The following is a 23721-nucleotide window of genomic DNA, read 5'->3' on the forward strand; positions in this document are numbered from 1 at the left end:
ATCTTATTTTAAAGTGACATTTTTTCTCCGTGTACCCACTGTACCCAGTAATGCAGAAGCTTAGAAACCTTTGTTTTTTTTCTTAAAAGGGTTTACTTTTCTTTAAAAAAATAAAATGCACGACTGGGGTCGCACGAACTTGCTCTTAGAGTTAAAGTTGCTTAAATTTTTAAGACTTTTTATAAAAAAATAAAATAAAAAAAAATAAAATTCGTTTTAAAAAAAAAATAAAATAAAATCTGAAATTAAATTGCCCTCCAAAACAAGTATGCAGTTTTGATTGATATATTAACATGCATTTTTAGAAAAAAAATTTCAAAATCGTTAGAGCCGTTTTTTAAAAAACTAATTTTTTATAAATAATTTTTTGGAAAAAAAGTTTAAAAATAAAATTGGTATGCCATTTTGTAGAAATCACTAATCAACATCTAAAAACAAAATTTCAAAAAAATTAAGTGTCCCGTTTTCGAAAATTTGATTTTTCAAAAAAAAATTTTCAAAATTTTTTTAAAAATCCAAAAATTATTTTTTTCAAAATTTTATTTTTGACTTACATTTAAATTATATAAATGCTTCTTCACAAAAAGTTTCGTTGGAATCGAATAATTAGTTTTGGAGATAATCGGATTTGAAAAAAACGGTTCTATGGCAGGTACCGTTAATAATGATTTTCAAAAAAAATTTTTTTCATTAGACCTCAACTTTAAACTAACACTTGAATTTTTTAAACAAAATCGTTAGAGCCGTTTTCGAGATATTTCAATTTTACTAAAATCGGTATATGACAAGTACCGTTATTTTTGGTCCAAAAAAATTAATTCCAAAAACCCCTCTGGAGAGTCGCCAAATAACGCTGCATACCAGGTTTGACATCAATCGGTCCATCCGTTTAGGCTGTAGCTCCTTATACAGACAGACAGACAGACAGACTGACAGACTGACAGACAGACAGACAGACAGACGGACTTCCGGGACCCACTTTTTTGGCATTGTCTACCATCGTAATGTCATGGAAAAATGTTATCTCAACTTTTTTTTTTTGTACGAATGCATAACTTGATATACAGGGTGTCCCACAGTCACCGCCCCAAATGAAAACCATGGATTCCTGAGGTCATTTTAAGTCGAAAAACTTAAGAGGTAATTTTCTCGTTTTCGTCCTGTTTTCGAGTTACCACGGTTTTTATGATTTTTTCTCTTTTGTCCTTTAACTGGCCTTATCTTTGCCAAACTACGTTTGATTTGAAAGATTTTTTTTGCAACCAATCAAGAATTTATTGCAGTTTAAGTTTGTCTCAAAATTTTTTTTTCTGCGGACAACCGTTTCTCCACAATTTTGCATCAAACGCAACTTTTTTCGTTTTTTAAGTTGTTTTTTACACTTTTATATCATTTAAGTCAAAAAAACACGTTAATGAGTATAAATTTTTTGTGCATTTTATTAAAGCCCAGTTTATTTTCATAAAAAAAAATAAGTTTTATTTCATAAAAAAGGCTACTGAAAGTAATTAAAAAAATAAACAAACTGAGTGAATGAAAAAAAAAATAATTTTTAAATAAAAAATTAATTTAAATGAATTAAAAACTTTTTCTGAGCAATTGTGGTTAAGAAAAGAACAAATAGATAAAGCTCAGAAAAAGTTTTAATTCATTTAAATTAATTTTGTATTGAAAAATTATTTTTTTTTTTAATTCACTCAGTTTGTTTATTTTTTTTAATTACTTTCAGTAGCCTTTTTTATGAAATAAAACCTATTTTTTTTATGAAAATAAACTGGGGTTTAATAAAATGCACAAAAAATTAATACTCATTAACGTGTTTTTTTGACTTAAATAATATAAAAGTGTAAAAAACAACTTAAAAAACGAAGAAAGTTGTGTTTGATGCAAAATTGTGGAGAAACGGTTGTCCGCAGAAAAAAAAATTTTGAGACAAACTTAAACTGCAATAAATTCTTGATTGGTTGCAAAAAAAATCTTTCAAATCAAACGTAGTTTGGCAAAGATAAGGCCAATTTAAGGACAAAAGAGAAAAAATCATAAAAACCGTGGTAACTCGAAAACGGGACGAAAACGAGAAAATTACCTCTTAAGTTTTTCGACTTAAAATGACCTCAGGAATCCATGGTTTTCATTTGGGGCGGTGACTGTGGGACACCCTGTATAGTACCTACCTATATCGCAAGTAAAAAAGAATCTCGATTTTATTTCGATTCGAATTGAAATGAAATATATTTGTTATTCAAAAAGAATTATCAAAACATTTGAAAATATTTCCTGTATCCTACTCTGCATCAAAAACCACAAGCCTCTATAGTACCTACTTATATTTTCTATTGTTTAATATTAAACAGGTGTATTTCTTTCACTGCTTTAAAATCATTTCAATAAGAATATTTTATTACCTGCGCTGGAAAAATCTATTCCACAAGCAAGTAAATGAATATTTTGCCAAATTACCAAGAGTTTACATTCGCAAGTGTTAACTGAGATTAATTGTCTGCCTTCTTGCATTTAAGGAAAAAAAAAAATTAAAATCTATTCGAACTTTATTGCAAATTGATAAACAAATTCAATGTACAAACAAATTTCTTTAAAATTTATTATAAACAAATCGAAACAAATTATATTATAATGTTATTTCTCTTGGTTTTTGAGTGTGTTTTTATATTTTTTTTTTTTTTGTTAAATTAAATTAGTTGGAAAAATTGTATTTAATTTGAAATACACAAAAATTCTCTCTCAGGCTTTTTGAAAACTATTCAGAATATCATAGAAATGGTGTATGTTATTTTTTTATTTTAAAATTAAAATCATAATTTATGCAGCGAGAAATTTTATGAAATTACAAACACCAACAACTGCCAATTTGATGGTTTTAAGTTGTAAATTTCATGATGTGAATTTTAAATATTTCCATCTAGGTAGCTTTTGATGATAATGTACAGAAAAAAAAAATGACTGATAGATTGGTCGTTAAAAAAAATAATAAACATCATGTTTACATAAAAAATAAAACGATTTGGGGTTATAATAGTGTGATAACATTCAAGAACAGGTGTGTGTAGAATGTTTACATTTTGAAAAATGCAAATACATTTTTAAATATTATTTTGATGTTTGATTTATTTGTATACTATCATCAGAAAACTATTGCGATTTATTCATTGAATCAAATACATTTGGACATTGTTTATTTATAATTTTGTATTTTATTTACTAATAATATCTTGAATTTCCATAAAATATACATATTTAATGGAAATTATTGTTAAAAATATTTAAATCCGAAATAGGTACAATATTAAATTCAAAATAAAAATATATACCTACCTACCTACTGCACAACTAAGTTGCAGGTCAGTTTTTTTTTTTTTAATGCAAGTTAAACAGCTATGAAAAACAGTAAATAGATTTTTCGGTTATAGTGCAGGACCTTTACACGTTCAAATTGTGAAAAATAATAATTAATTTCAAATTTGTTCATAAAAACTAAAAATAAAATATGCAAAATTCCTATTCAACTTTTAAAAAATGTAATTTTAATGAACTTATTAATTTGGTTTTGACTGCCATCAAAAAGTTAGTCTATTCATATTTAAAGAATAGAAGATATATTGTAACTTTTAATAACAAGCAATCGGAAAAATTTTATGTCAACTCTGTTATTCCAGAAGAAAACCATTTAGGTCAACTTTATTTATTATGTACCAGTACCTATAACATAATTTCAATTAATAATGACATTAAATATTAACTTAATTAGTGACTGCACTGCTCATAGCGTAAAGAAGATCTACAGCCGTGGACAAAGGAATAGCACTTTTATGGTTTTTCTAAAAAAAAAAATATTTTCTGTATGTATGTAGGTAAATAAAGAAACTTAAATATTCAAATTTTTATTTCGGGACATGCATTAACTCATACGGATTCCATAAATTAATAATTAAAAATTATTTCATTGGAATGGGAGCGTATCGGAATCCCGCGTTTTAAAATCCCGTTTTTCGAAAATACCGTCTTCTAAAATATTGATTTTTTAAAAGAAAACAACTAGTTTTGATTGCAAAATCAATTGTAAAAATCGGGATTATAAAAAATGGGATTAGAAAAACCGGGATTTTAATAAGGGGATTATAAAAAGCGGGATTATGAAAAACGAGATTTTAAAAGCGAGATTTAAAAAAAACGGGAATATAAAAAGCGGGATAAAAAAATAAGATAACAACTTTGTTCGGAATTCAAAGCCAAAATTTTATAATTTTTGTAAGGTTTTTTAATTTCTTTAGAAAATTAATTTTGTTATACATTTTTCAAAGCTTTAAAAATGAAAGGAACTTAAAACATAAGAACAAGTACCTACTTACGCACAAGATTGAGAAGGTCATATTTTTCTCAACTTAAGGAAGCACTACTATTTTTTTTGTTTTGTGCGTGCGATCCAGTCGTGAAATATATATTTTTTTGAAAAATCGTTGGAGTCGTTTCTATTAAAAAAAAATTTTTTAAACATTTTTAACATTTTCTATTTAAAATTATTTTTTTTTTTTTCAGAATAATCGGATATCACATTATTAGCAGGGTATTAGAAATATCTAAACACACTGGTCTGCAAAATTTAACTTTTTTTCTCTCCTTCAAATATTTTTTTGATATTATGAAAGATTAGACTTTCCTGAATCTAAATCTGGTTTCAGAAAAATTCTATCAGGTACCATTTTTGTAAAAATGATTTTTGAAAAATGTGGGTAGTTTCTAAAAAATCAACCTTTTAGATTTATTTGAACTCGTGCAAAATTAAAACTATTTGTAGCATTGAGCTCAAATTTGGAGGACTTATTCCTCGTAATATGGCCTATCGATTGACACCAAATATGTCCTTTTACATAAATGTTTTCTCATATTTTAAAATACTGGTTTATTAAAATTACTCCTTTACTTTTTAGTAAATCCTACAGGAACAAAAACACCTTAATTAAGGAAAATGTAAAATATCAACGCTCATTATATTTAGAAGTCAAATATGTAAAGAAAACCATAATAAAATACATTAAACAAAATTTTTACGTGTTTTGTAATTTTATATACTATTAAATTTTATCTATTTAGAAATATCTTATTTGTAATAAACCATTCGATAAACTGCCTTGTAAAACTTCAGATTTGTTTCTACTAGAAACAAAAGTATACTTTTCTTATAGTTTTTTATGTGTTGAGTAAGAATCCGAAGTCAAAAAAATTCTATCACGTGAGGATTTAAAGATATTCACATTAAAGTATCACAAAATCAAGTTTTTTCTTAGAAAATCTCAATAAAAACTACTATATCTCACAAACCAGAGCTGAACGACATTTTTTGAGTTGGGATTCAAAATCAGCACACTAAAGTCCATTAGAAAAGTATATTTTTGTTCTAGGGAGAAAGATATATTAATTTTTAGAGATCATTTTCTTTATGATAAGATATGCCAAACCTACTAAACTTACTTAAATTAAGATATCTCGGAGAAGAAAAGAGATATTGAGAAGATTGAAACTGAATTTGAAATAAAAAATTAAGTTCTTTTATAAACCGTAACAGTTTTAATTGAAAAATATTACATTATGCCAAAATATTTCTTCGAAAACAGCAAAAAATGGGTTTTTGAGATTTTCTAACGGGAATATCTAAAAAACGTGACGTGCTTGATCAATTCTGACTTCGGATTCGGAATCAGCATACAAAAATCCTTTAGAAAAGTATAGTTTTTTTTAAAGGAGGTTTTCCTTGCAGACCAGTGACATTTACAAAAAAATATTTATTGTGAATAAAAAATAAATTGCATTGAAAAACAAATTTTTTTATTGCAACTAAAAATATTTTTCATTAAAAAAAATGTTGCAAATATAAAATTGTCTGCATTGAAAAAAAAAAAAAAACCATTGCATTAAATATAATATTCGATGCATTTCTTACAGTTTTGATTATTTGACCTTATAGAGTATAGAAGCTTCAATATTATAGTTGAAAAAGCATAAAATCGGATATCTGTACATATGTAGATGGAGTAGATACTTCATATTTGGGTTGGGTTCGATATCCCGCTTTTTATATTCGCGTTTTTTTAAATCCCGCTTTTAAAATCACGTTTTTCATAATCCCGCTTTTTGTAATCCCGTTTCTTATAATCCCAGGGCGTGGTTATCCCTGGAGAGCAAATTTAGTTAAAGAAACGAATTAAAAAAAAAAAAATGGACTTTATGTTTTGAATATAAATGATTCAATTAATAAAACGGTTTTTTCGTAGGGACCGTTTATAAAGATTTTTATACAAATTGTTTTCATCAAATGAAAGAATTTGTTAAAAATTAAAACTTAATTATTTATGTAGTAAGAATAAAGATCAATGCTTAAGCTTATGCTGTCAAATTGTATGACGAAAACAACATTTTTTATCAACGCCATTTTTACTTGCGATATAGGTACTATATATTATGCATACGTACAAAAAAAAAGTTGAGATAACATTTTTCCATGACATTACGATTATAGACAATGCCAAAAAAGTGGGTCCCGGAAGTCCGTCTGTCTGTCTGTCTGTCTGTCAGTCTGTCAGTCTGTCAGTCTGTCAGTCTGTCAGTCTGTCTGTCTGTCTGTATAAGGAGCTACAGCCTAAACGGATGGACCGATTTATGTCAAACTTGGTATGTAGCGTTATTTGGTGACTCTCCAGAGGGGTTTTTGGAATTAATTTTTTTGGACAAAAAATAACGGTACTTGTCATATACCGATTTTAGTAAAATTGAAATATCTCAAAAACGGCTCCAACGATTTTGTTTAAAAAATTCAAATGTTAGTTTTAAGCTAAGGTCTATCTTTCCAATTTTTGAAAATCATTATTAACGGTACCTGCCATAGAACCGTTTTTTTTAAATCCGATTATTTCGGAAACTGCTTATTTGATTTCAACGAAACTTTTTGTGAAGAAGCACTTATATAATTTAAATATAAACCAAAAATAAAATTTTGAAAAAAATAATTTTTGGATTTTTAAAAAAAATTTGAAAATTTTTTTTTGAAAAATCAAATTTTCGAAAACGGGACATTGAATTTTTTTGAAATTTTGTTTTAAGATGTTGATTAGTGATTTCTACAAAATGGCATACCAATTTTATTTTTAAACTTTTTTTCCAAAAAATTATTTATACAAAATTTGTTTTTTAAAAAACGGCTTTAACGATTTTGAAAATTTTTTTTTTAAAAATGCATGTTAATATATCAATCAAAACTGCATACTTATTTTGGAGGGCAATTCAATTTCAGATTTTATTTTATTTTTTTTTTTTTAAACGAATTTTATTTTTTTTTCCAAATTTAATATAAAAAGCCTTAAAAATTCAAGCAACTTTAACTCTAAGAGCAAGTACGTGCGACCCCAGTCGTGCAATTTATTTTTTTTCACCACCAATGATTTACATGGAAAAAAATTTTGATAATAACAGCTATCAAATTAACATTTTTCAGTGACAAAAGTCGTCCAACAATTAAAATATCAATTTTGATATTTTATCATATCATTTTGACATTTTTTAATTTCAGGTGGGATAGTGAAAATTTCACTTTGACAATTAAAATATCAATGTTGACTAGATTTTACGTTTTAGTTTATTATAATGAAACCTATTTCTTTCCTTTTCATTTTTATTATTTTTATTATTTTAAGAATTTTCTTTCTTTTTTCAAAACATTACTGAAAGGGAATATTCTTAACAAAATATAATGGTGATATTATTTTTTCTATTATAGATGACATAATTGTTTTATTATTTTCTCCCAAACTATGTGAAGTAAAATCTTATTGCCGATCAAATTGTCTCAGTAAATCATACATTTTACTTCGAAAAAACACAAAGCGCCTTTAAATTAGTACACATTAAGAATTTTTTATTTAATATTTTTCAATAATTTGGAATGAGAAATTGATATGAAAAAATGATAATAAAATATCAAAAAAAATTTCCAAAATGTGACATTTAAATGTCATCCTGATAATAAAAATGTTGTTTTAACATTTTTAATATCATAAAACACATTTTATAGAGCATTTTTGGCTGATATTTAAAAAATGGTATTTTTATATTTAAAAAATGTTAAATTGATATTGGTTTTTTTTCGGTGTACCTACTTATAGAGCAATTATAAAGAACCTCTGTAAGATCATTAAAGACGCTACCTACACAAAAATATGGGTTACATAGTTGAAAATATCTTTTGTTCCCTGCTTGAAATCTGGTTCTCTGGAAACTCTTCAATCTACCCAAGCTTTTCTCCTCTTTTGAAGTGCATAACTTTCCCCAAGTGGATTTCTTTTCCAATGAAACCAATGAGATTTAAACAAAAACGTCCGCAATTAAGAAGAATATAAATTTTATTTCTCATGAAATCCAAACAAATGTATATACTGCACAGGAAAGTAGTAGGTATCGTGTGGTACCTATAAATGGTGTGTTGCATTATAACATTATAAGGGTTATGGTTATTATTCATCAATCAGATTGATTTCCCAAGAATGACGTCTAGTACTATAAAGTGAAAAATATACAGAAGCCAACAATTTTAAGGGCTTCCATTAATATTTTAAGCTGATTGAAGACTCGAAAAAATCTCATTTCCTCAAAAAAACCAATGCGAAAAAAGTAAGTAAGTCGAAAAAAAAATTCATATACACGCATGAGTTAAAAAAAAGGAACCACAGGATCAAATTGATTCCTGAATTTGTATAGCTCTCCATTCCATTGCCTGCTGTATTTCTCCAAATTGAGTTTGAATGGGAAATGGTCCTTCATTATTTTCAATTTTTGATCCGCCATGGCCGCCATCATAGTTGAATCTGTATCTATGGCAATTTCCAAAAAAAAAAAAAAAACTGAAAAATCCCTTTCAAGTTGTTCTGAATAGCATCAGCAGCAAACTCAAATATGTACCAATCAATTCATTTCAGCTGATTAATATCAAAAAAAAATTATAATTTTTATTTTTTTTTCTAAAGAACCCATTTGGTATTAGCAAGGGCCTCCACTCATTACCATAAATTACAAGTGATTTCGATAAGTAGCAAAATCACTAACGGATTAAAGTCAATTTAACAGCTTTATCCATATCCATTAACTAATTGAGGAGGCGCCTCCTCGCCTTCTCTACGAGTGTGTAATACAAATTAACCTATACACACGAGCATTTATAAATTTTCAATACATTCAAGGGCTATCATAATTATAGCGAGTTATATTCACATAATCGCATTCTATAAAAAAAAATTTTATTTTTTGCTAATATATATATTTTTTTTATAGGAACTTCCGGATGTGCATCATCGATGGCTGCTATGTCGATTTGATATGGAGAACGATTTTATCTCATGGTCGACATATCACATAACATTTATGATTGCCTCGTATTTTCTGCCATTGATAATAATTAGCGGTCTCTACATCCGGATGATAACGAGCCTCTGGCAGCAGGGTGCCGGTGTTAAGATGTCCGAGGAATCGCAGCGGGGCCGGAAACGTGTTACCCGGTTGGTAGTTGTCGTGGTGATTGCATTTGCATCGCTATGGTTTCCAATACAGGTGGGTAACCTCCCTCCCCCTTTTTTTCTATTATAAACATTAAATATCAAAATACCTATCTGCATGCTCACCCTTGTATACATTATGTTTACATTGTAGTTTAATTGGCGTGCAAAACAATTTTTTTGTATTTTTTTTTTTTTTCGTTTTTGTGTTTTTTTTTCACAGATAATTATGGTTCTGAAGAGTTTGGATTTGTATCAAGCCACTTCCACCTGGACGGTTGTTGTGCAAATAATCTCACATTTACTGGCGTACACGAGCTCTTGTATTAATCCAGTGCTGTACGCTTTTCTGTCGGAAAATTTCCGTAAAGCTTTTCACAAGGTGAGTTTTATATAAAGGAGTGTGGGGAGGGGAGAAATGTTTGTTGAATCGTTGCCTAAGTTATGAAGTCGGGGGATTCTTTATAGGAAAGGTGTATTATGGGAGGGAGGGGGAGAAATTGTGTAGGAAATATTTGTGTAAGAAGTGTTTTTGTTGATATTTTGTACAATGGGAATGAGATGGAGAATGGTGGAAAATTGAAAGTGTGGGGGTATTAATTATAAACGAATTGCGAAAAGGAATTTGTATTTCCCGGTTTTGATTGCATTCCAAATGAGACACAAATTTAGTGTGAATAAATAAAATACAGAATATAGAATAGTGGAATAGAGAGTGATGTACCTATATCTGAAAAGGTTATATGTTTATGTTTATTGTTGTGGAATTTTTGATAATGATTGAAAAGTTTATCGTAAACTTAAACTATGTGGGTAGGGGATAGATATGGATGTGGGATTAACGAAAACTTTCAATTTTAAATGTTATTTGTGTTGTTTTTTTAAATGGCGTTCTAGATTCTTGTATAGAATTCTCAGAATTTTTAAGATTTTAGAAATACGAAAAGCCTACAACCAATTTTACTTAAAAAAAAAACTCATAAATATGTAAGCGATTTCATTCCTACAAATCAAACCTTTATAAGTCTACGCTCTCATGAGTAAAATAAAGGTGATTCAAAAATAGCCGCACAAATAACCTATAATATTGTGCAATAAATTTATTTTTTTCTCAAAAACGGCTTTTGCGATTTTGATAAGCAAAATCCAAGTAAATGAAAGTTGTGGATTCGTAAAAATACCAATCACACATGACATTATGATGATAAAGAATGCGAAGAATGTGGATATTAAAGTTTTTATGCCTTTCTGACTCTATGTTACAGCTTAAACCGATAAAGCAATTTGATTCAAACATAGTAGTCATTTTAATGAGAGTTTCAGAAAATTCTGTAAAGGTTTAGTTGTTATTTTATTTTTAAAACCGAAATTAACCTGCCATATGGCTAAAATAGATTAAAAAAAAAAAAAAATACTATAACACAAGGTCCTCCTATTGAAACCGACAACATTTGTAAATAAAAGCGTTTGAGTAGTTGTATTATAAGTTTTTTCAATTTTTTCAAAACGGGCAGTTAGTTTATTTTTTTATGTATCGAATAATAATTTCAAATTTATATTTGAATAAAAAGTTTGAAAATTTTTAAAAATAAAAAACTATTTTTCAGAAGATTTCAATAAAATTTTATTTAATATGAACAAAAAGTCCAAAAACAAAATTAAAAAAAAATATTATACAAAAATTTATTTTGTGGAAAGTAATTTATTTTTAAAAGAAATTTTAATTAAAAAAAGAGGTTGTCTGTAAAGCCGGTTTACGGACGATGATTTTACGTTATAACATCGTCAGAAAACAGGTTGTGTGGTTTTGTTTAAAATGAGTCAATTGAAGCGTTTACTTTTTTCAAACAATCATAATTTACAAGAAAAAGCTAAAAAAAATACTTTTTTTATTTTCTCATTATATTATATTTTTTTTATTTTAAAAGCTTACAAAAAAATTATGCAATTTAAAAGCCAAGTATTTCTTCTTTTATTTTTAAATTTTTATAATGCGCAATAAGTATAAAAATAATTTATTGAAAACAATCATTTTCATCAAAAAAAAGCAAAGATAACATAAATTTTTTTCTTCTCAGGTCATTAATTTCATTTTTTTCCGTAACAACCTACAAAAAATTTTATATCATTTGTAAGCTTATTGCCTAGCTCAAAATATAATATCGATCAGAGATAGAATTTTTTGAACGCGATCAAATTTCATTGAAATCAATTTTTTTGTTTGACAACCTATAAAAAATATATACCATGTGAAAGCTTATTATTTCACCTTTCATATGAAGTATCAATCTCATTTCAAAGATGCCTACAAGAGAAGTTAGAATTTTTTAAAGTCAACCATGTCGAATTTCCAGACTGAGATTATGGTACTTCCCACCCACACTGGTGGCTGTTCGGGGGGCATCAGATCTCCACTGGTGTTTTGAGGTTTTTCGCAAGTTTCTTGATTTAACATTGTGTAGCTTTTAGTTAGTTTACCGTTATGTGTGATATACCAAATGAAAGGTAATTGTATCAGGATGCTCATTAAAGTTTAATAAAAATTCTATCCGCTCTTGGTCAAAACTTATGACTAGTTGAATTCTAAAATTTTATTTTACCGTTATCTCAAAATTGTGTTTACGAAAATGATTGAAGCTTCGCACACATATAGTCGTAGTTATGGTCTATCATTACTCCTTATACTTAATTCCTGTATCTATTAAAGAAAAAAAGATAAAAATAAAAAACGATGAAAATCGGTTAAAAACGGTAAAAAAAACGTAGTTTTTAAAAACTTGTTTCTTCCGTCAAAACTCACTAAACGATTCCAAATTTTTGCACATGTATGCATAAGGCCAAAACCTACATGTCCTTTAGTTTGAGATTTTTTAACAATCCCAAAAAAAGCTTAAAATCAAAAATTACCCAAAAATACCCCTAAAAACAAGGCGTTTTTCAAAAATTCATATTTCGAAACGCAGAGTGTTGGAAAAAAATCCGTATCAAACACCTTATACTTTTTTCCTCATTTTTCACCTGGTATCTTTAGAATTGTCAAAAAAAATTTTCTTTACCCAAAATCATCATTTTGTCATAGCCCCATCAGGTGTAAAACGTTCAAACAAAACGTTATAGCTTAGTTTAAAAATTTTTTAGAATTTTTTTTTTAATGCAGTTATTCTTAAATTAATCTCATCTATCTATAGCAAAAAAATCAATTCTCTACGACTTCGCGTCTAGATTTTAGCCCAAATTTCATCTTTCCGTTTTACCCCTGTTTACCCTATTAAATGACGGAATTTTTAAAAATCCTTCATTTGGATTAAGCTTTAGATTATTATCTTTCAAATAAGCTATAGAAGATTTTTGTATCTCTAATAGTTTATTTTTATTTCTGAATTTAAATTTTTTGCCGCACTGCGAAAGTGCGAGAGTGTAACGTTAGAAAATGGCGTCACTATTTTGTGGTGGCTGCTATGGTTCATCGATTTATAAGACGTTATCACGTCAAAACTTGATTAATAATAACTTTTATATAAATGTAAGTATAGAAAATTTTTTTTTTAAAAACAATATTTTTTTTTTAATTTAATTTTACATTTATGGGCCAAAATACTATTTAGTGCCTAAAAAGATGTTTGGACAGTGAATTTTGAAAAAAAATATGGACATTTTTATCAATATATTTTCATATATTTTAGTTGACATTGAATGGTTATACTTTAATCTACTACAAAATAACATGTGTATCGATATGTTTGGAATGATATTTCTATATTTATGACAGTTTAAAAAGAAAGTGATCAAAACCAAACAAATGCGTTACTTTACTGCAAATTTTAGTTTTATTTGTAAAAATCATATAATCAAGCTCTCTGATATAAGTCGCCTATGAAGTTAAATCACAGAAAAATTAATTTCAATTATGTATTGTTAATAGTTTATTACCAAAAATCAGCTTTAAAACTTTAAATACCACTGCGTTTACAAGGTAAACCACAATATTAAAGTGATTTGTAAACAATTCGATCCAAATTTGGGTTATAAATTTTTAAAAGTAAATAATGTTAATTTTATAACTCAATATAGTTTTTCTACTAATTTGTACTTTTTCTTCAAGAAAAATGAAATTCAAAATAATTGACATTTTTTTTTTTAAGGCACTTAATAGTATTTTGGAGCTTAAATAAATAAATATTAAATTTTAACTAAAATCCATTCTATATGCATAAAATAACGTTCATGTAGCCCAGTTGCCCAGTTATACATTTTAATTTTTCATTACCCTATCAGTCAGTTATTCTCTTATTAATTTATTAATTTTTAGTCATTTTCGTTGATTATACACGACTTTTAATAAAACCATTTTCAAAGAAATAAATAAAAGCTTCAAAAATTTTCAAAAAAATGTCAAAATAATCAATTTTTAAAGATCAATTTTGTGTTAAGATCATGAATATTTCTAAAAGTTGCAAACCATTATTTATCATTTTTAAAAATGTATTTAAAATTATTTTTTCTTAGTATTTTTGTCTTTTCTACAAGCATGCTTTTTGAATTTCGACGTCGTTCTTTCTTTTTTTGCAGAAATCGCATTAAAATTTGGTTATATATGTATATTAAAAATCAAAAAATGGTTAAAGTTTCGTGTTCTTTTTTTACTATATCAAAGAGTTTATTAATAATACAAAAATAGTTTACCTATAATTTAAAAACAGAAAGAAAAATAGCTTTTAAATTTGAACCAAACAATTTATCAAAATATCCTCTCCCACTCATTCGAAATGATTTATCACAAAACTATTCTACAAAATAATTTGTTTTAATTTGTGTATTCTATCGAATATCAATTAGTATGCCTAAGTTAAAAACTATTATTTATACCCAGAATTGGAACATAATTCAAATAATATTTTTACTGCACTTTCAACACTGTGATTTTAATAAATAATGTTTATAGTTTAAACAAAAAAATAAATAAACAAACAAACAAAGCTCAGGAAAAAAAAAAACATTAAAACTTTTAATCACTATTTCGTGGCGAAATATTGTTGTTGTTGTTTTTTTTACCAAAAAAATATTATTATTTTTGTCGTTCGTTTAGATTAAAAATAATCTGATTTCATGCAAATCGAGTCCAATCTAAATAATGTGGCACATCACAACACTACACTCATATCGCATAAACCATAGTTTATTTTTATATTATTCGGGTGGGGGTGGGTTGAGTGTGAGATTCTGGGTAGACGATTTAATAAAATAATCGAGGTCATGAAATAAGTAATAACAACTAAAACTAACAAAAAAAAAAATATCATATCACAAATTAATATTGCTTTTCGGTGATAACTGCTCTGTTAGCACTCTAATCTAATGTAAGTATTCCCAATTCCCACAGAGAGATATTAAAAGAGTTGCCACATGATGTATTTGGACGAGATTATATTCTGTAATGTAATTTTTTTTATACATTTTGTAGGTAAACTGTAAACAAAAAGTTGTATAAAATAATCACAACATTTGTTTTTAGTTTTGTTATTTTTTAAAGAAGACTATTTTCGACGAAAAAAAAACATATTCTCCTCCGTGACAATGCTTTGATACATTGCCGTGACCAGGATTCGAACCTGGGTTACCACGGCCACAACGTGGGGTCCTAACCACTAGACGATCACGGCTATTGGAGAGTTGAAATTTCGTGTGGCAATTTGAGGGCAGTCCATTTCTGGTCAGTTTTTTAATTGTTTCTTTTTTATTCAACTTCACATTATCTTACATCTTTGTAATCCAATAGGTTCATGTCAATAATTTTATGAATAATGAAGTTATTTATGTAGCTGTTTTCAAAAGTTAAAAAAAAATTAAACTATTTTGAATATGAATCTGGATGCGAATGTTACTCATACGCCACAGTGAACGATTTAATATGCATCCATAACTTAACTAGTATGGGCCGGCAAACAAAATATAAAATATATACCTAAGCACTAAAAATTAAATACTGTGGGGAGAGTGGATTACATATACAATAAAACCAAAAATATTAAAATCTGTTCCCGATCTGACAGGTTAGTCAAAAAATATGATTGTCTATAAAATCGGTTTACGGACAAAAATTTTACGCCATAAAAAAACTGAAAAAAAAAATTAAATATTAAAAAAATATTGGACTGTCTTGGGAATCGAACCTTGGATCTCTGGTGCAAAAAGGCAAATCGAATTTTTTGACGTTTCAAAGAAAAAGTGCATATTTATTGACTACAACAAGTAAAAAAAGAGTGTGTGTACACATGTACACGCGACTGAAGTTATACTTCTCATTCAGTATATGTAAATGAATTTCATTTGATATTTTTAATTTCTATTATGAAGTAATTAATCCACACTTAGTTTTTTACATTTTTATCAAGTGAACAATAAATTAATTCTTTCATCCTCCTTGCGTCCATGTAGTTTTCAATTTATTCTGTGAAATTTACTCATGTTGTGCGGCTCAGAACGTACGGTATATGGTTAACGAAAGTAAATGAATTGCGCATAAAATGTGCGATATGGTAATTTTATGAGAATTGTGTGTGCTTCAGCACTAGTAGTAGCAATATGGAACTTGCAGGGTTGCTACAAAGCTCAAAAGTGAGCTGAGCTCAACTCACAGCTCAGCTCAAATTTTGAGCTAGCTCACTTTTGAGCTATGTACCATAGCTCCAGCTCATTTGAGCTGAGCTGATGGTTGAGCTGAGCTGTTGGGTGAGCTGAGCTATCGGTGAGCTGAGCTGAGCTGTTGGGTGAGCTAAGGTAAAGTGAGCTGAGCTGTGATGGGTGAGAGGATACATTGATTTTTATTTGGAAAGTATAATGAAATTTGAAAATATTTTTAACTTTTATAAAACACCATAACTTAAGATGTTTGGTTCTAGTTATTAATGGAATTATTTTAACACATGGATATTTTTATAAATAAAACAGATAATTTTTCGTGATCTTTTCTCTTGGTTTTTTCAATAGTAAATATATTTCTATTTTTTTAGTAAAATATTTCTTTTTTTATCATAAAAAAAATTCAGGTACAATCCGGTTTTTCGACTTTTTTCAAAATTCCGAGAAAATCGCGTTTGAAAGTTGGGGTAAATTTTTAATTTCGAAAAATTCCCGAATCTTTGAACGCTCCTGGTAGCTAAACCGCTTGAGAGCAATTTTTGGGAGTGATGCCAAATGATAGCTTGTGTTATGGGCCTACGCTTTGCACATTATCAGATTTAAAAAAAATCGCCTTAAATGTTAAACCGCCACATCATGCCTTTTTTTTCAGAATCGTGCCTATTTTTTTTACTTTTAAGTTCTCCCGGTTTGAGAACGCGTGGACCTACAGGAATGGGAGTTGTACCCAAATGTAGGTTAGAGTCCCCGCTACCTTTTGGCATCAAAAATTTTATTTTCATTTTCTTCAAAATTCCGCAATATAGGCGTTGGAAGTTGGGGGCGCGAAAAAACTTCTGGGAGCTGAACGCTTTGATCTAGAGGCAGGGGAGTGGTGCCATATGAAAGCTTATATTCTCAGCTACCCGATAGTGGTATAATCCGGTTTTTCGATTTTTTTTTCAAAATTCCGAGAAAATGGCGTTTGAAAGTTGGGGTAAAATTTTTTTTCGAAAAATAACCTAATCTTTGAACGCTCCTGGAAGCTAAACCGCTTGAGAGCAATTTTTGGGAGTGATGCCAAATGATAGCTTGTGTCATGGGCCTACGCTTTGAACAATGTCAGATTTTTAAAAAATCGCCTTCCATGTTAAACCGCCACATCATGCCTATTTTTTCAGAATCGTGCCTATTTTTTTTTTTACTTTTAAGTTCTCCCGGTTTGAGAACGTGTGGACCTACAGGGATGAGAGTTGTACCCAAATGTAGGTTAGAGTCCCCGCTACCTTTTGGCATCAAAAATTTTATTTTCATTTTCTTCAACATTCCGCGATATAGGCGTTGGAACGCTTTGATATAGAGACAGGGGAGTGGTGCCATATGAAAGCTTATATTCTCAGCTACCCGATAGTGGTATAATCCGGTTTTTCGATTTTTTTCAAAATTCCGAGAAAATCGCGTTTGAAAGTTGGGGTAAATTTTTTTTTCGAAAAATCCCCGAATCTTTGAACGCTCCTGGAAGCTAAACCGCTTGAGAGCAATTTTCGGGAGTGATGCCAAATGATAGCTTGTGTCATGGGTCTACGCTTTGCACATTGTCAAATTTTTAAAAAATCGCCTTCCATGTTAAACCGCCACATCATGCCTATTTTTTCAGAATCGTGCCTATTTTTTTTTTTTACATTTAAGTTCTCCCGGTTTGAGAACGCGTGGACCTACAGGGATGAGAGTTGTACCCAAATGTAGGTTAGAGTCCCCGCTACCTTTTGGCATCAAAAAAAATTTTTTTCATTTTCCTCAAAATTTTGAGATATAGGCGTTGGAAGTTGGGGCGCTCACTTTCAGCTCAGCTCACTTCCAGCTCAGCTCAAATGAGCTAAGCTATGGTACCTAGCTCAAATTTGAGCTGAGCTGAGCTGTGAGTTGAGCTGAAATGTGAGCTTTTTGCAACTCTGGCAACATGCCACATTGAAATTATCACATGCAACTTGCCACATGCAACTTGCCACATGTAACTTGCCACATGTAACTTGCCACATGCAACTTGCCACATGCAACTTGCCACATGCAACTTGCCACATGCAACTTGCCACACGCAACTTGTCACATGCAACTTTCCACACGCAACTTGCCACATACAACTTGCCACATGAAACATGTAACTTGCAACGTGTTATGTGTTTTATGTTTGCCGTACTGCTGCGTACTGCATTTTTAAATACTAAAGTACTGCCTACTCTAAAGGTGAAACGACAGCCCTTCTACCCAGGGTGATCGCGTCATAATCCCTTTGACATTCTTGTCAAAAAGTAAATTTTCATACCCACCCTCCCATAAGAAGTATAACTTCAAAAATACCGAACCGCTTGTGGAAAACATGACACACTGATGAAGCAGACACAGGGAATCTATAAAGTCCTTTGGTCAAAGGCTGTTTTTTTTTTACAAAATTATCTTGAGTTTCTAAAAATAAGTCTATAAATGTTTTATGTAACAGGTTGTTTTTTAGGTGTAGAGAAAATGTGGGTGTGAAAACAAGAATCTAAAATGTTAATTAGAAAATCATACTTTAAAGTGTGTTTTTTTTTTATTGAAAAAAGGTTTTGGGTCAATATAATGAAATTCGTTTATAACTCTACATTTGGGAAGGAAAACAAGAATAAAGTAGTGATGGGAACTATCGAATGATTTTAACTATCGAATAGTTCATTCATTTATTCATTTGCATAAAAACTATCAAATAAAACTATCGAATAAAAACTATCGAATAAACTGTCGAATAAAAAAAACTATTTGAATGAAAAAACTATCGAATGAAAAAACTATTCGAATGAAAATAGTAACTAAATGAATAAATGAATGAATGATTTAAAACTATCGAATGAATGAATATTTTACAACTATCGATAGTTTGATAGTTTTTATTCGATACCCAAGTAACAATTTAGCTTTCATAAGGGTCAATGCAAGCTATTTTTTGGCTTTCATAACAAGAAGGACAGGTCTTATGCAAATCATTTTGGCGCATTTTACCGAAATTGCATAGGACTTTCCTTCACAGGTAATCCACAAGCTAATAGCTTGTGACAAACAGCTTAAAATAGCCTTACGGAGGTCTTCCTGCAGAGAATTTATCTAATGCACAAACCGGATTACTTGCGTAGAATGTGTAGGATCGCTACATTTAGTACACACAAAAAACATCCCAAATTAAAGCCAAACATTTGGGCAATCACACTATTATTTTCCATTTCAAATAATTCCAAATAATTCCATCGTCATTTCATTCATTCATTCATTCGTCTAAGATTTAAAGTATAAAAAGGCAGAATAAAGTAAATGAAAATTATTCGGTAAAAGAATTGTGCAAAGTAAAGTAAAGAAAAGAAAAATAAAGAAAAGAAAAGTAAAGTCAAATTAAAGTCAAGTCAAAGTCAAGTTAAAGTCAAAGCAAAGATCTATTTTTTTTAATTTAATTATTTAATATTAAATCCCTTTAGTGAATAAACATTTAAACTTTTTTTTATTAAAATTAACATTAAAACCCTAATTACAATTTACAAATAATTTTATCAGTGAATTAAAACTATTCAAACTATAATCGGTCGTGTTTTTTTCATTTAATCCTTTCCCTCCCCCTACAGATGTTATAATAAGGCCTTATAGAAGTTATTGTAGGTTTTGTAGAAAATGTTGAATTTATGCATAAAAAAAAAAGAATTAATTGAATTTTTTTTCATTTTTTTTTTATTTTCTTTTGATTTTTTCTGTTTTGCATTTTCTACATATTAATTTATTTATTTTAATTTTTTCCTATTTTGTTTCTTTTAATTTTTTGGAAATTCCACTGCTTTTTCTGTTGTTCTGAAATGATGAGGATATTATTTTAATTGAAAAAGAACACAATTTTTTTATTTTCATCATATGGGCTGGCCATCATCATCATCATTTTCTGTCACTTGAAAATACAAGGCTTCTTTAGAACGGTTCAAACAGGTCTTGTAAAGGTCTTTGCTTTAACTGATATTTACAAGGCTTCTTCTTAACACTTCAAGATAGCCTTAAGGAGACCTCCATTTCTTTCCAAAATGGATGACTTACGTAAGTAAGCCTTAAACTAAACGTATACAAACTATAGCTTGTCGAATCGAACAAAATGGACCTTATGCAAGTAAAATTGTTACTTGGGTAGTTCCCATCACTAGAATAAAGAGGTTTCATAAAATAATTCTTGGGAATTTTTACAAAATTTACTCCTCCCTCGAAAAAAAAAGCATTTCACTCGAAATTATTTTATGATGAGATCTACATATTTTAAAAAAAATTTATTGGAAAAAACTATGTAAGAATAAGGACAAAAAAGTTTCTAGAATTTTTGTATTTTAAAATAGGTAAGTTGAAAGACCAGTTTTCCAAAAGACATTCATTCAATGAACTTGATTTGAAATAATAATACAAAAATTAGCTTTTGGTTTAAGTCGATTTTTCAAAATGAATAATTCTAAACACTTTTTGTTATACAAATGAAATTCACGACTGGGTCACACATTCTTGCTCCTATGATAAAACTGCTTATGTTAAAGCCTTTTATGTAAAAAATGACAAAAGATTTATTTTAAATTAATAAAATAAAAAAAATTGAAAAACAAATCTTTTGAAATGATTTTAATGAAGCATTTTATTATATTTTTAACAAAGTACTTAACATTTTTTCAGCCATTTTAACAATTTTTCAAAACAAAAAAATGTATACCTACCTACCCCATTCGTAATGGACATTTTAAACCAAAGTTTCAAAAAAATTCATCGACCCGTACAAAATACAGACTTTACAAAATAAAATTTTGATTATGTTTTTTTTTTTTTTTAATCCAAAAGTGTTTTTCGAAACGCTTTTACAATTTTCATTGAAAGCATTTGAACCGTTTATGAGCAAATCAGAAAAATTTTTTAACCATTTTTGAAAAAAGTAGTGTCGTCTTCTATTTGCCAATTCAGAGTCATATTTTTGAATCCGACAGCTGAAAGAGGGGGTGAAAAGTTGAAAACTTAAAAAATTTCAAATCTCAGATCTGAACATCGATTTTTCTCAAGACTTACACATGCAAGGCAGGGCTTCCATTCTTTGAGGTAAATCGTATCAAATGGTTCCTTCCTTTAGATCACATTCAATATTTCAAGTTAAAAAATGTTTTTATAATATTTACAATAAAACGGTTCTATAGAAAGCACCATCAAAAATGATTTTCCACGCAGCGTTTTGAAATTTAGTGGAAAACACCATGATTACACTATTCGTGTTTGTATGCATGACAAGGAGGCATGCCCTGGGCCCATGACTTCTCTTCAACATAATTAATTTGAATAATATTAACACCAACAAATGCTTTCAAATTTCATCAACCTGTATGATGTCTTTTGCAAATTGACTCCTTAATGAATTCACACACAATGGCAACCCTATCATTTACATGAGATTCGCATCCAATTCGTGATTCGTGGTAAAAATAGTTTATTCCAAGCCCAACGGCATCGAATTTTAATTATGCGTATCATCGGAGTTAGTGAGGGTAGGGCAGGGGAGGGCGAGAAGGGCGTGTGACGTGCGAGTGTGTTTTGCGATAGCTTGTAAATCATCCTGCGCTGCGCTGTGACGTCAGTTGGACAGATTTTCGTTTTTAATTAATGGCACAAAATTGTTTGCATTGATTCGTAATTTGAATAGAACGTGTGGGTGATTGAATTTTTATAGCTCAATTAGATTGGATCCATCCGCTGTATGGCTGCGCGAGGGGCATCACCGAACTGGTAGATACAAAGATATACATTTTGTGATGCACACAGGTTGCGAGGGGGTAGAAGTATGTGTTCAAAAAACGTTTAATTTTGTTGGCGTTTTGTATTTTTATTTTTTTTATTTTTGTTGGTTGTGTTGAAAATCTCTTGGCAAAATTTGTATAAAAGCAACAATCGGTTGTTTGCTCTGAATCCGATATGTCTTGAAAGTAAATACACCTAAAGTGTTCTGTAAACACTGAAGTGCTAGTGAAATGCGCTTATTTTCATTTGCCGTTATCCGAATGGGATATTTCAGTATGAAGACGGTGTAATGTATTGTTTATACACTTTACATTGAATGACGGCATGATGGGGTTGGGATTGGTTTTGGCTGGCGGAACAGTGACGGCAGGAGCAGTATGCGCCGACATTGGGGATGCAACTGCCTTTGTTTTCATAAAGAAAATAAAGCATTTCCCATTTGCGCGATTTTTGCCTCGTTATACGATGTGCAATTTAATTATACAATTTTTCTATTTTTGAATTTTCTATAACAAAAGTTTTGGTGAATATTTTGCAATTAATTAGGGAAATGATAAGATTATTTGGCATTTTATTGACAGATGCAAGTCAAAATTAATTGGACTTTGATTTGATTCAAAAGGTGTGCAGTTTATTTTTAGCAAATTAATTGTTGATAGAAAGGGGGATTTTTTTTTGAAATATTAAAGGATACATTTTAGTGTGTAGGCACGTGTGGCAACAGATTGGAATGTTACAGGAAATAAATTTTTTTGACTAGGTAGGTAAATAAATAATTGTAACAGTGAGTCTGTAACTAATGAGCCATGAAAAGCCCATCTCATTCTCAAGTTGTTGTTTATTAATATAAAATTAAATATTTTTAAATATTGTGTGCATGTATATACAAAATCATAAATGATTCAACTAGTTTGAACGATTCTTCTTACAAAAGCGTAAAAGTAAAAGTAAAAATTTTCGAAAACCACATTTTTTGATTGTTAAAATAAATTTCTAAAAATAATTTTTTGAAAACAGTTCCAGTTCCAGGTACAAAATCCTTGTTAAACATAAAATTAAATGGCTCCTTTAGAAGTCAAATCCATTCAAAATAATTTTTTCACAGTATTTAAAACCAAATTTTATCAATAATTTTTAAAACAATAAATTGTTTTTATCATAAAAACAGATCATCAAGGGCAAGTTTTGGAAATACTTGAATAGAACAGGTAAAAAACACGGTTTTTGGTTACTTTTGAGGTTGAATTACATCGACTTTAATTTCATTTTGCAAAACTACTCTTGTGCTTCTTATGCTACTATTCGACTTTGAAAGTCTCAATAATCAATTTTCAATGAAATACATTTTTAAAGTTTTGTACAAAATACACATTTTTTGCTAATATGTCATTTTTGAATTCAAATATCAAGTTAATTTTGATAATAAATTAATATATTTTAGACTATGAAATTAAAATTTCGGAATGAATTTAAAGAGTTGTAATATCTCAAAATAACATGTATATTGAATACTATACCAACCATGCAAATTGCATCAAGTTTTTTTTCAATGCTATACAAAATAAATGTTACGCATACAGCACAGTGACCCATATTTACTACATAATAATGTGTTGGAAAATTCTCCTTCTCAATTATTTCATAATACAATAAGATTATTCAAATAATTTTAGTACACCCTTGCTCTAGTTTTCATGCTAAATGAATTTTAAAATGAGTCAATTGAAGC

General features: G+C 28.9%; 1 protein-coding gene and 1 non-coding gene across 2 annotated transcripts in view; one reads left to right on the plus strand and one right to left on the minus strand.

Moving 5' to 3' along the window:
• Positions 1-23721, plus strand: part of LOC129913783 (allatostatin-A receptor) — a 41028-nt gene that overhangs the window by 11686 nt on the left and 5621 nt on the right. Inside the window, exons 2-3 of the mRNA XM_055992635.1 lie at positions 9334-9609; positions 9778-9936. Of these exons, the coding sequence (XP_055848610.1) occupies positions 9334-9609; positions 9778-9936 (435 nt within the window). The remainder of the gene's footprint in view (positions 1-9333; positions 9610-9777; positions 9937-23721) is intronic.
• Positions 15143-15214, minus strand: Trnah-gug (transfer RNA histidin (anticodon GUG)). Its single transcript has one exon. It is a non-coding gene; the product is annotated as a tRNA-His (tRNA).

Source organism: Episyrphus balteatus, chromosome 3 (genome assembly GCF_945859705.1).
Source record: "Episyrphus balteatus chromosome 3, idEpiBalt1.1, whole genome shotgun sequence".
NCBI classification, from domain to species: domain Eukaryota; kingdom Metazoa; phylum Arthropoda; class Insecta; order Diptera; family Syrphidae; genus Episyrphus; species Episyrphus balteatus.